The 14170-nt window shown below is 40.7% G+C and overlaps 1 protein-coding gene across 2 annotated transcripts in view; it reads right to left on the bottom strand.

Annotated features, from left to right (window-relative positions):
- LOC132823857 (granule associated Rac and RHOG effector protein 1-like) overlaps positions 1-14170 on the bottom strand; it is a 220674-nt gene that overhangs the window by 115129 nt on the left and 91375 nt on the right. For both annotated transcript variants that reach the window (XM_060837923.1, XM_060837924.1), the window contains exon 2: positions 2552-4083. In XM_060837923.1, coding sequence (XP_060693906.1) covers positions 2552-3010 — 459 coding nt within the window. In that variant the 5' untranslated portion in view covers positions 3011-4083. The remainder of the gene's footprint in view (positions 1-2551; positions 4084-14170) is intronic.

Below are 14170 nucleotides of genomic sequence, written 5' to 3'. Positions count from 1 at the left end.
AAAAAAAACCCTCCAATAGCCCTCCTAAAAGATCCTCTCAGCCTCCAGTAAACCCACCTGAAACATCATTCATCCATTCCCATAAGCTCAAAATGGATTTACGTCTTGTTGAACTATATTTTCCTTTCTTACATTAGAGTAAATTTATTGACAATGTATAATATTTTAAAATTAATAAAATGTACAGATCTGCTTGCTGATATGGAATTGCACATACACCATAAGCTTCCCCTCCCCAGACACACCCTGTTTTTCACATCACCATATTGCACGCAATGTGGTGTTTTCCAGGAAACAAACAAAAGCGATAACTACGGTCTTTCTATATTGTATAGAAATCTGAAAGAAAATAGGTTGAAAACGGATAATTAGCCCTACTGCATGAATAGAGGAAATATAATTTGATGCTTTTGATAGAGCCATCCGTGATGGACGAAAAACACAGGCCAATGGCACACCTACAATATATTCTGCTCACACTATTTTAGACCAGCTGTAAATCTGAACTGCAAAGAGAATGGTCATGTCACATCATATATTGCTGCCATTTACCAACTGTTAAACAAGCAAGGAACAACTAAATAAAGTGTAAAGCAAATCCATGTGTATTCCACAGCAGCACAGATCACTAAGCATCCAGCAATTACACAGCAAATCCTGAGTGTTTTTCTACTGAATTTTCCATTTGTTGAGGAGAAAGTGAGGACTTCAGATACTGGAGGTTAGAGTCGAAAGCATGGTGCTGGAAAAGCACAGCAAGTCAGGCAGCACCTGAGGAGCAAGAAAATCGATGTTTCGGGCAAAAGCCCTTCATCAGGAATAAGGGGCTTTCCTAATGAAGGGCTTTTGCCTGAAATATCAATTTTTCTGCTTAGTTGCTGCCTGACCTGCTGTGCTTTTCCAGCACTACACTTTCCATTTGATAACCCTACTCTGTTCATTAGTGTTTCAATCTTCTTCACACCAATTTCCACCTCTAGCTCAGAATCTTCTCTTGAAGAGTGTCAAGTCTTTGCCTCTAAATAATTATATAGGTCCTTCCTGTATTGCCCCCACAGAATACCTCATCACATTCTGCACCATAGAACATTATAGTGCAGTACAGGCGCTTCAGCCCTTGATGTTGCACCAACCTGTGAAACCAATCTGAAGTCCATCTAACCTACACTAATCCATTATCATCCATATGTTTATCCCATCACAATTTAAATGCCCTTAAAGTTGCACATTCACTACAGAGTACCAAATCATAAAAGAACATTACAGCTAAACCCAGTTTTCTCATTCACAGGTAATCTTCGGTCACTGGATAGAAAGTAAGAAGGAGGATGAACATTTCCATTGAAGGAATGCAATGGAGATTCAACAGATTAATTCCTGGACAGTCCTTTAAGGAGAGAATGAGGAGACTAGTCCTGCATTCAAAAGAATCAACAGAGTGGATGCTTCTATTGTTTAGGACTCAGAAGAGGGGGCATGTCTTCAATCAGAGGCTACTGAATCTTCAGAATTTCTCACCCCAGTGACCTGTGCAAGCCAGAAACTCAATGGATTTCTCAATAGTGTCATCAAGGGATATGGAAATAGCACAGGAAAATGGCACAGAAATAGATGATCAGTCATGATCCACACTCGCAGAGTAAACTTGAGAAGCTGAATGGCCTACTCCTGCTCCTACATACCTTGGTCAATTTTACCATCCACACTCCAACCTAGGAGTTTGAAATCAACTTCAACCCGCCACTCCCTGGCTGACTACCAGCACAGATCAAGCACAAAATCTGCAAAGCTTAATCAACACTAAATTTGCAAAAACAAATCCAATTTATTAGAAGTGGTATGTAAAGGTGTCAGCCGTGGCTCCATGGATAGCACTCTTGCATCTAGCTCAAAACATTGTGGGTTCAAGTCCTATTCCAGAGACTTGATCATGTAATCCAGGTTGACCCTCCCAGTGCTTCCCTAAGGAATGCTTGCACAATCAGAGATGCCATCTTTCAGGTGATGCTTTGAGGCAAGGAACCATCTATTCTCTCAGGTGGATAAAAGGATCACATGGCATTATTTCAAATAACAAGTGTGGGGTTCTCCCCAGTGCCCTGTCATATTCAACTCTCAACACACACAGATAAATTGGTTGGGCCACTTATTTCACTGATATTTGTGAAATCTTGTAAACAAATGAGTTGGATCTTTCCCAAAATTACAAAATCAATTGTATTTCAAAACTCCTGCATTGTCAGTTAAGTGATTTGAGAAATCTGGAGATCATGAAAGGTTCTATAGGAATAAAAATTTATTCTTTCGTTTTTTTCAAAAAAGGGCTGGCAGTAATTATATTTTTTAAGCCGGCACATTAAGAACTCTCAGTGTTATTTGCAACAATTCTTGCAAGCTAGTTCACAAAACAATCTCTTTGGGCAATACTTCAAATAGAAAAAGGTTTGAAATAATGCTTTTTTGGGGGGGGGGGGGGGGAGGGTATTTACAATAGTTTCATGTTTATGGTGGCAATTCTCAGTTAGTCAAGCAACTTTGCCAGTTTCCTTACCTCAATGTCTTGAAGACTGAAGTCATTCTGGTCTTTGAAGTTTGTTGTCCCTGCACTCAGTTCCATCAGCATTTTCGCAATTTCTGGTTTTATTGCTGCTGTGAGTCTGCTTGCTGCCTCCATGACATGTACCTGCACGTCTTTCAGTTGCATAGCTGCTTTAGAATAATGTGAATTTTGAAAAACACTGCTGAAGAGGTCGGTGAGGAGCGTGCTGGCTCGGCAGAACACATTCAGTGCATCCAAGTATTTGGAGATTCCCTGTTGGATATCTGCTATCTGGGTGGTGGGTGTCAAAGGAGGTGTCACAGCAGCGGTGGATGCCATAGGTGCGCTCAGGGTCCTGCCTAACTCAGGCATTGGGTACTGCTGGTGTTGCTGCACTTTCTGCTTGGACCCGCCAAGCAGAAACCGTCGCTTATAGTCCATTTTATTTTCCCGAGCACTGCAACAATACATAAGTAATGTTTTTTTTTCTGTGGGTTTGTTGTTTGCCCTTTTCTTTGAGTAAATCGTCTTATTTAGGTAGCAATTATTTTTCTGATTAAATGTCCCAAACAACTTTGAACATGGAAAGTTCTGCAAAAAGAGTCAAGAGTATCACATACATAATTATAGCTCTAGCGTATATCCGAAGGCAAGCGTTTCACACGTGCACAGTCTGTCAGCACAGGAGATGATTCCTGAAACAGTCAAATCTATTAGTCTTCTGTCAGTGCAGCCCTGCTGCGACCAGTCAAGTATGGAGAGATAATAAAAAAAAAGAGAAGTTTTCCAGAATTGATTACCGTTGCTTTGTCCCCGAATTGCACATTCATCGGCGGCTCATGCTTCTCAGAAAGCTGCACAGTAATGCATGAAGGGTTTAGCACAGCCTCTCACTATTCCGATTATTAGAACAAAACCAGTGACAATGGTCAACAGGAGGAGTCAATGCCATTTTACACCCTAAAGAACGTGGGCTGGCAGTGAAAGAAACCAAACCCAAAAAAGGGAATCAGCTCACCAGTTAAACTAGTAACAAAGCATTGTCTTTCTGTTTTGAATCACACAATGTTGATGGAACACTCTTGCTAGCTCCAACACAAAAGCACTTGCAAAGTAAACTCCAAGAAAAATAAGATTCGCAGACTTACTAAAATGGACTAACACACTGATCAACAGCGAAAGTTAAACGTAAAATATTAACTATTCAGTGCTCGGACTATTACTCAATGCAGTCCACATTACTTTTGTCCCGTGATCAAGTTCTTCAAAGAATTTTTGACAGATCCAGTCGGTCAAACGTAGCTCATTTGGATGTAGTGTTTCAACTTTAACACAACAAAAAAACTGACAAGTGCCTATGCTCTTGCAGATTTCACAATTGCCTCCTCCTCCTCCTCCCTTCATACGTGTTGGGTTTTTAAATCCTTGGTGAGGTAGTTTGGGATCGAAGCGGAAACAAGTGCTGCTTCCAGATTGATTATGCACTCAGTTGCAGTATGAAGCAGGACAGCACTAACGTATTTCTAAGGCCTCTAGGTCATTTCCTGAAATAAAGAAAAGAGAAATCAATCCAAACAATACATTTTGCTGTGAGGAAGTCAAAATTCTGGCTTTAAACATTCCTTGAGACTCTAACGGCTTTGGGGAAGCAAAGCAGCAGGTCCAGTTGAACTTTTATTTTTTTCAAATTATATCTGACCTATTTAATGAGCATTTAGATAATACGAGGGGGAAAGGATTAGAAAAATATGTTGATAGGATTGAATTGAAGGAGGCTGATATGGAGGAGGAGGAGGAGGAGGACTGGCAGAGGGTCTCTCAGCTGAATTGACTATTTCTGTGCTGTATGTTTTACACACTTCATAAATCAGAAACTCCAACTTTGGATGTGAACACTAAAGTTAGCTTTTAAATATTGCTCTCTCTCCCATGCCAATATTATCAGCTTCCTTGGTGCTCATAAACATTCATGATTGCAAGGTTTTCTTTTTAAATTTATTCATGAGATGTTGATGGCGCAACGGTAGCATTTGTTGCCCATGCCTTTCTGCTTCTAGGAGGAATACCTGCAGTGGAACATCTGTTTGAGTACAAGATTCTGATGCAAGAGTACTTCAACCCAAATCAGTGATGTTATCCCTCTCCTTGGATGTTCCTGACCTGCTGAGTGTTTCCAGGACATTTTTTTTTGCTTTTCTTTCAGAAGTGTCGTTAGAAAACACCTCCACATAAACAGTGGAATTTCATTCCACTAACGGCAATTAATATTTGATCAATTGTGGATTCTAAATCTGAGGTAGATAGATTTTGGAAAACCAAAGGTGTTAAAGAAATGTAGAGGATCAACATGATCGATCACAAGTTAGCCACAATGTTACAATGAAAGGTGTGGGGCCCAAATGTCTTATACCCCTATACTGTATTGATAAATGTGGTGTTCCTTACTTTTATTACGTAAGGGTTTCAAGGGGTGTGGAGCAATGGCAGCTAAATGCGATTGCTTTGCAGATCAGCCATGATCTCACTGAATTGCAGAACAGACTCAAGGGACTAAATGTTTCAATGTTGGAGCAGCAGGCTTGAATTGGGAGCACCATGGCTCGGACTACTGGCATTGCTATTGGTACATACAAACTAATCAATGTCATAGTCAACCATGCACATGGACTGAATTTTGGATACTCCTCCCCACTCCTAGCCACATATCAGGAAGATTAGCTGCACATTACCAAATGAATGCAGGACAGCTCATCCAGTTAAGGGTTCATTCATCCAAATACAAACTGTTGGATTACAGAAGCTTCAGCCATCTATCTTTAGCAAAGTGCCATACAAACAGCACCCCTATTTTTGTAGACAGAATGTCAATATTCTTGCCAATATTTTACTTCTCACAACCTCTTCCAACACAATTCTAGCAGCCTCAGAGCCTTTAGAAAGCTTGCCAAAATAATTGCATAAAATGTTTTCACAGTTTATATGTGGGCATCACTCAGAAGACTCATCCCTAACTGCGCTTGAGAAGTGGTTGGTTGCCTGCTTGAACAGCTACACTCCATATGGTGAAGGTACACCCACAGTGTTATTTGGCACTGGAGTGTAACCAAGTGACCTTTAAGATTACAGACAACAAATGTTGGTCAGGTAGTGTGAGCAACTTGTAAGTTATGTTCCTGTGTCTCAATTGATCTTGACCTTCTGAATGGCTAGGTCATGGATGTGGAGGTGATGATAAACACAAAGGCATCTTAGAGTACACCATAGCTTTAAGTGGCCCCTGTTCTCACTGAGCAGACTCCTGGGCAGTTACCAACAGGTGTCAGAACACAGATCAAGAAACCCTTCCGAGGTTCAGCGATTATCAATTGCAATGACCCAGCTACTGCCCCAACTGAAATCAGCTAACTGAGAGCACAGGCTGGCAAGTGAACTTGATTGCCTGGTTAGTAAAAGATCAGCCAGTACCAATGTCACTATGTTCACATCTTTCAATCAATCTGTAGAATTGTATCTTGTACACAAATAGTATAACTGAAACCCCTTTTGCATTTTCTTTCTCCGTCTCCAATGTGCAAAGCCCAATTTCAGAAAACAAATAGTACTGTTTCCAAAAAGCATATCCAAACACAATGGAGAATGCAATATCTAAGACACACAAGCCTGGAAAAATTAACATACCTTGTGTACTACTACTCTAACAGACTCTTCAGCGCTTACCATTAAAACTAACAGACGTATAGCACAAATATCAGTCATTACACAGCTTGTGATTGAGAGCCATGCTAAAGAGAAAGACTTGCATTTCTAGACGTTTTTAATCATGCTGTTCAGACATTTTCTGATACATCTGGGAGCAGGTGAGACCTTCTGACCCAGAGGTTGAGACAGTACTACTGCTCCCCAAAGAGTTCTAGACTTGCATTTTATAGAACATTATCTTTCTGAACTCGGTACTCCACAGCTAATGAAATAACAATTTAATTACCACTTAAATAATTGATATGATTGACAATCAGCCAACTTTAAAACACGAATCTTGACAAAGACAATGCTGGATTCATAATTTCAAAACGAGAAGTTCTACTTTCTTGCAGAACATTTGAAATCATTGAAGTTACTCCTGCTGAGGTGAAGATGCAAGTGCACCAGATTTGTCAAATGAAGCTGTTTTGCATGTAAAATGATTGTGCCATCAGATGTGAAATTCATTGATAAGTGTAGACTGTCTATCAACTTGTGGAAATGGTCATCGTTTTTGATATCATTTTTTTTAACAGAAAAATAAAGAACATGATTATAAATGAAGAGTGCCAATATGTCCTCTGAACATCCTTCACTATTTGGTATAATCAAATCTGATCTTCCAACCTAATATCTTCCCACATCATCATACATTAACATCCTACAGTGTTGATCCAAAAATTACAGTAATGCCGAGAACATGGCCAGAAAATTCCAGTCCAGTTGCTGATTCCAAAATTTAACTCCACCCAACTGCTCAATTCACCCAATAATTCACCGGTACCTCCACATATTTCCCTATATTACCCTCCCTCAACAAAACCTCAGAGGTAGTCCACTTCAAAGGTCTACCTTTCTCTGCAATGAGGTATTTAAATACCTGTACACTAGTTACTATGCACAAGGAAGGTGTGTGACAGAGTGCTCTGCATTTACCTCAACGGCAACAGTACCAAAAGACTCAAGACTCTTTTCCTGACATCATCTAGGAAAAAGCAGCCTATGCAATTGGCATTCTTTCCACTACCAACATTCACTCCATCCCCAACCAACACACAATGCCAGCAGTGTGAATCCTCTACAAACTGCACTGCTGTAACCCACCAAGGCTTCTTCAACAGCACCTTCCAAACCCAGGACCTCTATGAGCTCAAAGGTCAAGGGCAACATATACTCAGGAACACGTTACTTACAAGTTCCCCTCCAAGCCACAAACCGTCCCAACTTGGAAATATGTCATCGCTCCCTCACTGTTACTGAGTCAAAATCCCAGAACTCCCTAACTCCTCTATGGACCTCATGAACTGCAATGGTTCAAAAAGGTGGCTCACCACCACTTACTCATGAGTATTTAGAGATGGGTAATAAATGCTGGCCTAACCAATAAATGACAAAACAGAAGAATGAATTTGTACAAATCCCTCCAAACTTGGGCCTGTCCTATACAATTCAAAGTGATAGTTTAACACCTCTCAAAGGACATCAAAGATCTCTGGGATCACAGCAAGACAACTGTACCTGTCAACATTTATTCCTCATTGGGGAAAAAACACATTATCCGGAAAATACCACTACATGCATAGCAAGCCCTCACAATTATCAAATTGGCTTCTGCATTCTCCACAATTAGAATGGAGACCACACATCGAAAGTACTTCAATCCCTACAAAGTGCTTTGGGACATCTTATGATCATGACAGGCTTCTATATATTATATATATATTATATATTTTTTTTTACATATTCTGTGTAGACTTGTTCTACTGTTTGTGTTAAACATAATCATGTTATGATTCAACATTTAGAATCCAGAAAAATGTCACTTTAATCACCCTTTCTTCAAAAGAATCAGTTTAAAACTGCCACTGGTTGGAGTCACACCAAGCACAAAGGAAAATGGTTGTGGTTTTGGAGGTCAGTCGTCTCACCTCCAGGACATTGCTGTGGGAGTTCCTCAGGGTAGTGTACTAAGCTCAACCATCTTCAGCTGTTTCAGCAATAACCTTCCCTCCATCACAAGGCCAGAAGTGGGAATGCTCACTAATGATCGAACGATGTTCAGCACCATTCATGGCACTTCCAACAATGAAGCAGTTCATATTTGCACCATGGTAATGCCAGGCAATTACTATCAACCAGAAAAACTAACCATTACTTAACATTCAATAGCATTATGGTGTCGAATCCCCCATCAACATGCTTGATGCTACCATTAATGAGAAACTGAATTGTACCAGCCACATAAATACAGTGGCTACAAGAGCAGGTCAGAAGCTAGGAAATGAGCAACAAGTAACTCACTTTTGGACACACCAAAGTCTGTCCGCCATTTACAAGGCACAAGTTAGGACGTGATGGAATACTCTCTCCTCTGGTAACTCTCTCCTCTTCCATGTATGAGTACAGCTCCATCAATATGCAACAAACTTGACACCACCGAGGAAAAGCAGCCTGCTTGATTGGCATTCCATCCACCATCTCGAATACTATCACTACCGAAATGCACTACTGTTCAGTGCAGCAATATGCACTGTAGTAATTCACCAAGGCTCCTTCAAAACCCACAAGCTCTCCCACCAAGCAGGACAAGGCAAACAGGTGCATGGGAACATGCACAATTTTTCCACCAATCCATACACCAAGCAGGCTTGGAACTATATTGTTGATCCATTATTGACACAGTGTCAAAATCCTGGATTTCCCTTTCTAACAACAATCTGGGATGTCCCAACATCCCAAGGATTGCAGAAGTTCAGGAAGGCAGTTCCCCACCATCATCTTCAATTACAGATGAGACAGAAGTATTGGCCTAGCCAGCAACACACATCCTATGAACAAATAAAAAAATGTGAACAATCCAAGGCTCTCAATATATCTTTCTGGTTAAGATACTCTACCACTGAGAACAGGTTTATTTGTCATTTTCGTGTCTCAAAACAGCACATCTTTGATGCGTGTGGCTATTAGAATTACTATTATTTCATAGAGCTTTATATAGTCTCTGGAGCCTCTCCTCTCGTTATACCTGTTATCACTCCAAATTTCTGCACATCCTGCATTGGCGATGCCATGAACAAACATGTATCTGAGTTACAAAGCTCCAGAAGTGTGTTAAGTCGGTGAACAGAGGGTGTAATTGTAGTTCTGGTAAATGCTGAAACTTTATTTGTACTATACTTTGGTTTTACTTCACTTTAAATGATTAAAAATGCAGGAAAACTCAGAGTTGTTATAAAGTAGAGCCACAGCTGTAATGAAAACAAATACATTAGCCAACTTACAAACATGCAATGAGATAAGTAATCAGGTCATCCAGTTTAGCTGTTGTTAAAAGAACAAATGTTGATGATGTAAGATGCTAGACATTTTAATATTTTGTGTACTTCAACTTCTAAAGAGATTGAAGAACAATGTAGAGTCCGCTTACCATTAAGAAGGTGTGTGTGTGTATTGTACTTTAAGAGAGTTAAAAGCAACAGAACTACCTCACAGCACCAAGTGTCTGAAAAAAGATATAATGTAACCTTTCGGTCTAGCTGGTCCACCTGGAGACAAAAACAGATTTGAGTTAGGCCAATCAGTTTAAATTATACCCCCTCCAAAAATAAACTCCAATCAAGTTTGAATTGAGTACATTAGCTTTTAAGATTGCCAATGACACAATCTGATGCTTTGGGGTATAAGACCGGGGACAATTGAACAGTTTGGAGGAGAACTGCCAAGCCAACAATATCTACAAACTGCCCAGAGAATAGCTCTCAGAAGGTACTTTTATCAATCAGTAACCTGTGAAGCAGAATCCCCAAGAAGAAAAGATGACAGGAATACAGAGAAGCAGCAAAAGCTGCTTGGTTTTGAGATAAGTAGTTGTGTTTTGCAAATCTTAAATCGGGGGTTTTATTAGACTGATATTACAGAAGGGAAGGTAAAAGCTAGGTTAGAGGAAGGAGTTAATTATTCTGTTATACTTTAAGAAATAAAGTTGTTAATTTTTACTTTACATTTCTTGGCCCCTCAAATGTTCACAGATTACTGCACGAGATGCACCTTTTCTGTGTCACTGCTTTAAATTAAGAAGGAGGGTTTACTCCATGCCATAATACTTACAGTGTCAGAATTATACAGCATGGAAACAGACCCTTCGGTCCAACTAATCCATGCCAACCAGCTATCCTAAATTAATCTAGCCCCATTTACCAGCATTTGGCCAATATCCTTCTAAACCCTTCCTATTCATACACCCATCCAGATTTCTTTTAAATGCAAGTGCACCCGCTTCCACCACTTTCTCTGGCAGTTAATTCCAGATATGCACCACCCTCTGTGTGAAAAAGTTGCCCTTATGTCCCTTTTAAATCTTTCCCCTTTTCCCTTAAGCCAATGCCCTCTAGTTTTGGACTCCCCTATCCTGGAGAAAAGACTTTGTCTATTCGCTCTATTCATATCCCCTCATGATCTTATAAACCTCTACAAAGCTGACCCACGCTCCAGGGAAAATAGTCCCAGTCTACTCAGACTTTCCCAAAAGCTCAAATCTCCAATCCTGACAACAGGGAGAAAGTGAGGACTGCTGATGCTAGAGATCAGAGTAGAGAGTATGGTGCTGGAGAAGCACAGCAGGTAAGGCAGCATCCAAGGGTCAGGAAAATTGACGTTTCAGGCATTAGCCCTGATGAATGGTTTAGACCCAAAATGTCGATTCTCCTGCTCCTCAGGTTTTTCCAGCAGGACACTCTCAATCCTGACAACATCCTGTAAACCTTTCCTGAAGTCTTGGGTTTATATAGGGAATTAAACACTGTAATGCTGAGATCAGTTTGAGGAGTATATTAGGAGTAGTGAAGGCAATGGATTAAGAAGAGCATACAAAGCATTATTACAGCACATTTGCTTCATTGTCACTTTTTAACTTACAAATAAGCACACCAGAGTCAGAGCTCCACATGAGATCAAGACTGTTGCCAAAACATTGTTCAGAGGGAACACCACACTATGCAAAGCGATATCCTTTGAAATGATGTGTCACACTGAGACTCTGTCAACTGCCATATGAAAGTAAATCAAATAATCAATTTCTGTGCTGGAAAAACATGGGTGGAAAGCCATTTTAGCCATACCATATGGACACATTCCACCTGTTAGGAAAGAAACTGGAGGAAGAGCAATATATTTCCAAGTCAGGATGGTGAGTGGCAAGTGGCTCAGAGGGGAAGTTGCAGTGGTTATGTTCCCATCAACCTCTCCTTGTTCTTCTCAGAAATGGGGATCATAAATTTGAAATGTAGTATCAAAGAAGCCTTAGGGAATCGCTACAGTGAATCTTGAAGGCACCCCACACTACTGCCACTGAGCATCAGTGATGGAGGTGGTGGACTGGATGACAATCAAACAGGTAGTTCACTCTGGATGGGGACAAGCCTCTGAATTATTTTTGCAGCTGCATTTATCCATATAAAAGCTAAAGTATTCCAACAGAATCACGACTTGTGCCTTGTGGACTGTTGGCAGACTTTCAACAGCCAGGGGCAAATCACTGACCACTGAAATCCCAGCCTAGTGTCCCCCTCTTGCACATACAGCTTTTCTATATAACGCACTTTTAGATCAAAAATTAGTTTTATAGGCCGACTACTAAGAAACTATATAAGAAAGATTTTGTCACAAGGAAAGAATTGCACGGCCAAGAGTAAGGATATAGGACTAACAGGATTGCTTTTTCTGAGAAGTAACATGATGGGCTGATTGGCTTTCTGAATTTAATGATTCTAGACAAGTTCTTAACTTAAACAGAAATTCCACAAAATAAGTTCTTGATGTAGCAAATACTGATGCCAATTGAGCTACAATAAATGTAAGCATGAATAAAAGGAAGAGGTGACATGCGCAATATAATAGCTAGCTTTGGTAATGCCGATGTTAGACTGAGGTGTACAAAAGTTAAAAATCACACAACACCAGGTTATAGTCCAACAGGTTTAATTGGAAGCACAATAGCTTTCGGAGCGATGCTCCTTCATCAGGTGATAGTGGAGGGCTCGAACGTAACACAGAATTTATAGCAAAAATTTACAGTGTGATGTAACTGAAATTATACATTGAAAAATTGATTGTCTGTTAAGCCTTTCATCTGTTAGAATACAGTAATAGTTTCAATTCTTTCATGTGTAAATCACAAAACCATTTTTTTAAAAAAAAAGGTTGCATTCTTGGATTAGCTGTTAACACATGTGATAGCTAGACAATATGTTGAAGGTTTTGGTTCCCCACGTTCTCTGACTAAGCCATGATGTTTAGATTGATTCTAATCTAAAAAGTGAGATAACAGAGTTCTACATGAATGCATGCAGTTTTTGAGCAAAGTACAATGTAACCCTGCAAGTACAAATTCACCCACAAAATATATGTGTGCATGTGGGTCTTTGTCTGTTTGTGTGCGTGTGTCTGTCTGGGGTGGGGGTTGAGAGTGTGAGAAAGTGTATGCGCGTGTGTAGTGAGTGCAGAGTGTCTTAAGTCTGTGAAGGGGTGCATGTGTGTGTGGGCGTCTGTGTATTTGTGTGTCCGTGTGTATGTGTGTATAGGAGTGCCTATGTGTGTGTGTAGGAGTGTGTATAGTGCAATGGTGATCACCTGTAATGTGACATGAACCCAAGATCCCGGTTGAGGCCCTCCCTATGGGTACCGAACTTAGCTATCAGCCCCTGCTCGGCCACTTTCCTCTGCTGCCTGTCCCGAAGTCCACCTTGGAGGATGGTCACCCGTAGGTCCAAGGCTGAATGTCCTGGACCACTGAAGTGTTCTCCAACTGGGAGGGAACCCTCCTGTCTGTTGATTGTTGTGCGGTGCCCATTCATTCGTTGTCGTAGCCTTTGCTCGGTTTCCCCAATGTACCATGCCTCCAGGCATTCTTGCCTGCAACGTATAAGATAGTATCTGCCATGTACAAGGTGCTCATGTGACTCAGCCAATGCTGTCTATCTTATACGTTGCAGGCAAGGATGCCTGGAGGCATGCTACATTGGGGAAACCGAGCAAAGGCTACGACAACGAATGAATGGGCACCGCACAACAATCAACAGACAGGAGGGTTCCCTCCCAGTTGGGGAACGTTTCAGTGGTTCAGGACATTCAGCCGACCATCTTCCAAGGTGGGCTTCAGGACAGGTAGCAGAGAAAGGTGGCCGAGCAGAGGCTGATAGCTAAGTTCGGTACCCATAGGGAGGGCCTCAACCGGGACCTTGGGTTCATGGCACATTAAAGGTGACCACCATTGCACTATACACATTCACAGATATTTCTACACATACGCGCACACAGACACCCACACACACCTGCACCCTGTCACAGACTTAAGACACACTGCACTCACTACATACACACACACACACACACACACACACACACACACACACACACACCTACATGCACACATATATTTTGTGGGGTGAATTTGTATGTGCAGGATTACATTGTACTTAGCTCAAAAACCTGCATACATTCATGTAGAATTCTGAGCTCAAAAATGCATGAATTTATGTAAAACTCCGTTATCTCACTTTTTAGATTAGAATCAAGCTAAACATCAGGTCATGGACAGAGAACACAGGGGACCGACATCTTCAACATATTGTCTAGTTGTCACCATTGTTAACAGCTAACCTGAGAATGCAACTTATTAAAAAAAGCTTTTGTGATTTACACATGAAAGAATTGAAACTATCACTGTATTCTAACAGATGAAAGGCTTAACAATCAATTTTTCAATGTATAATTTCAGTTACATCACACTGTAAATATTTGCTATATATTCTGTATTAGGATTGAGCCCTCCGCTATCACCTGATGAAGGAGCGTCGCTCTGAAAGTTAGTGTGCTTCCAATTAAACCTGTTGG

This window comes from Hemiscyllium ocellatum, chromosome 17, assembly GCF_020745735.1.
Source record: "Hemiscyllium ocellatum isolate sHemOce1 chromosome 17, sHemOce1.pat.X.cur, whole genome shotgun sequence".
NCBI classification, from domain to species: domain Eukaryota; kingdom Metazoa; phylum Chordata; class Chondrichthyes; order Orectolobiformes; family Hemiscylliidae; genus Hemiscyllium; species Hemiscyllium ocellatum.
This window is presented reverse-complemented; position numbering and strand designations above follow the sequence as displayed.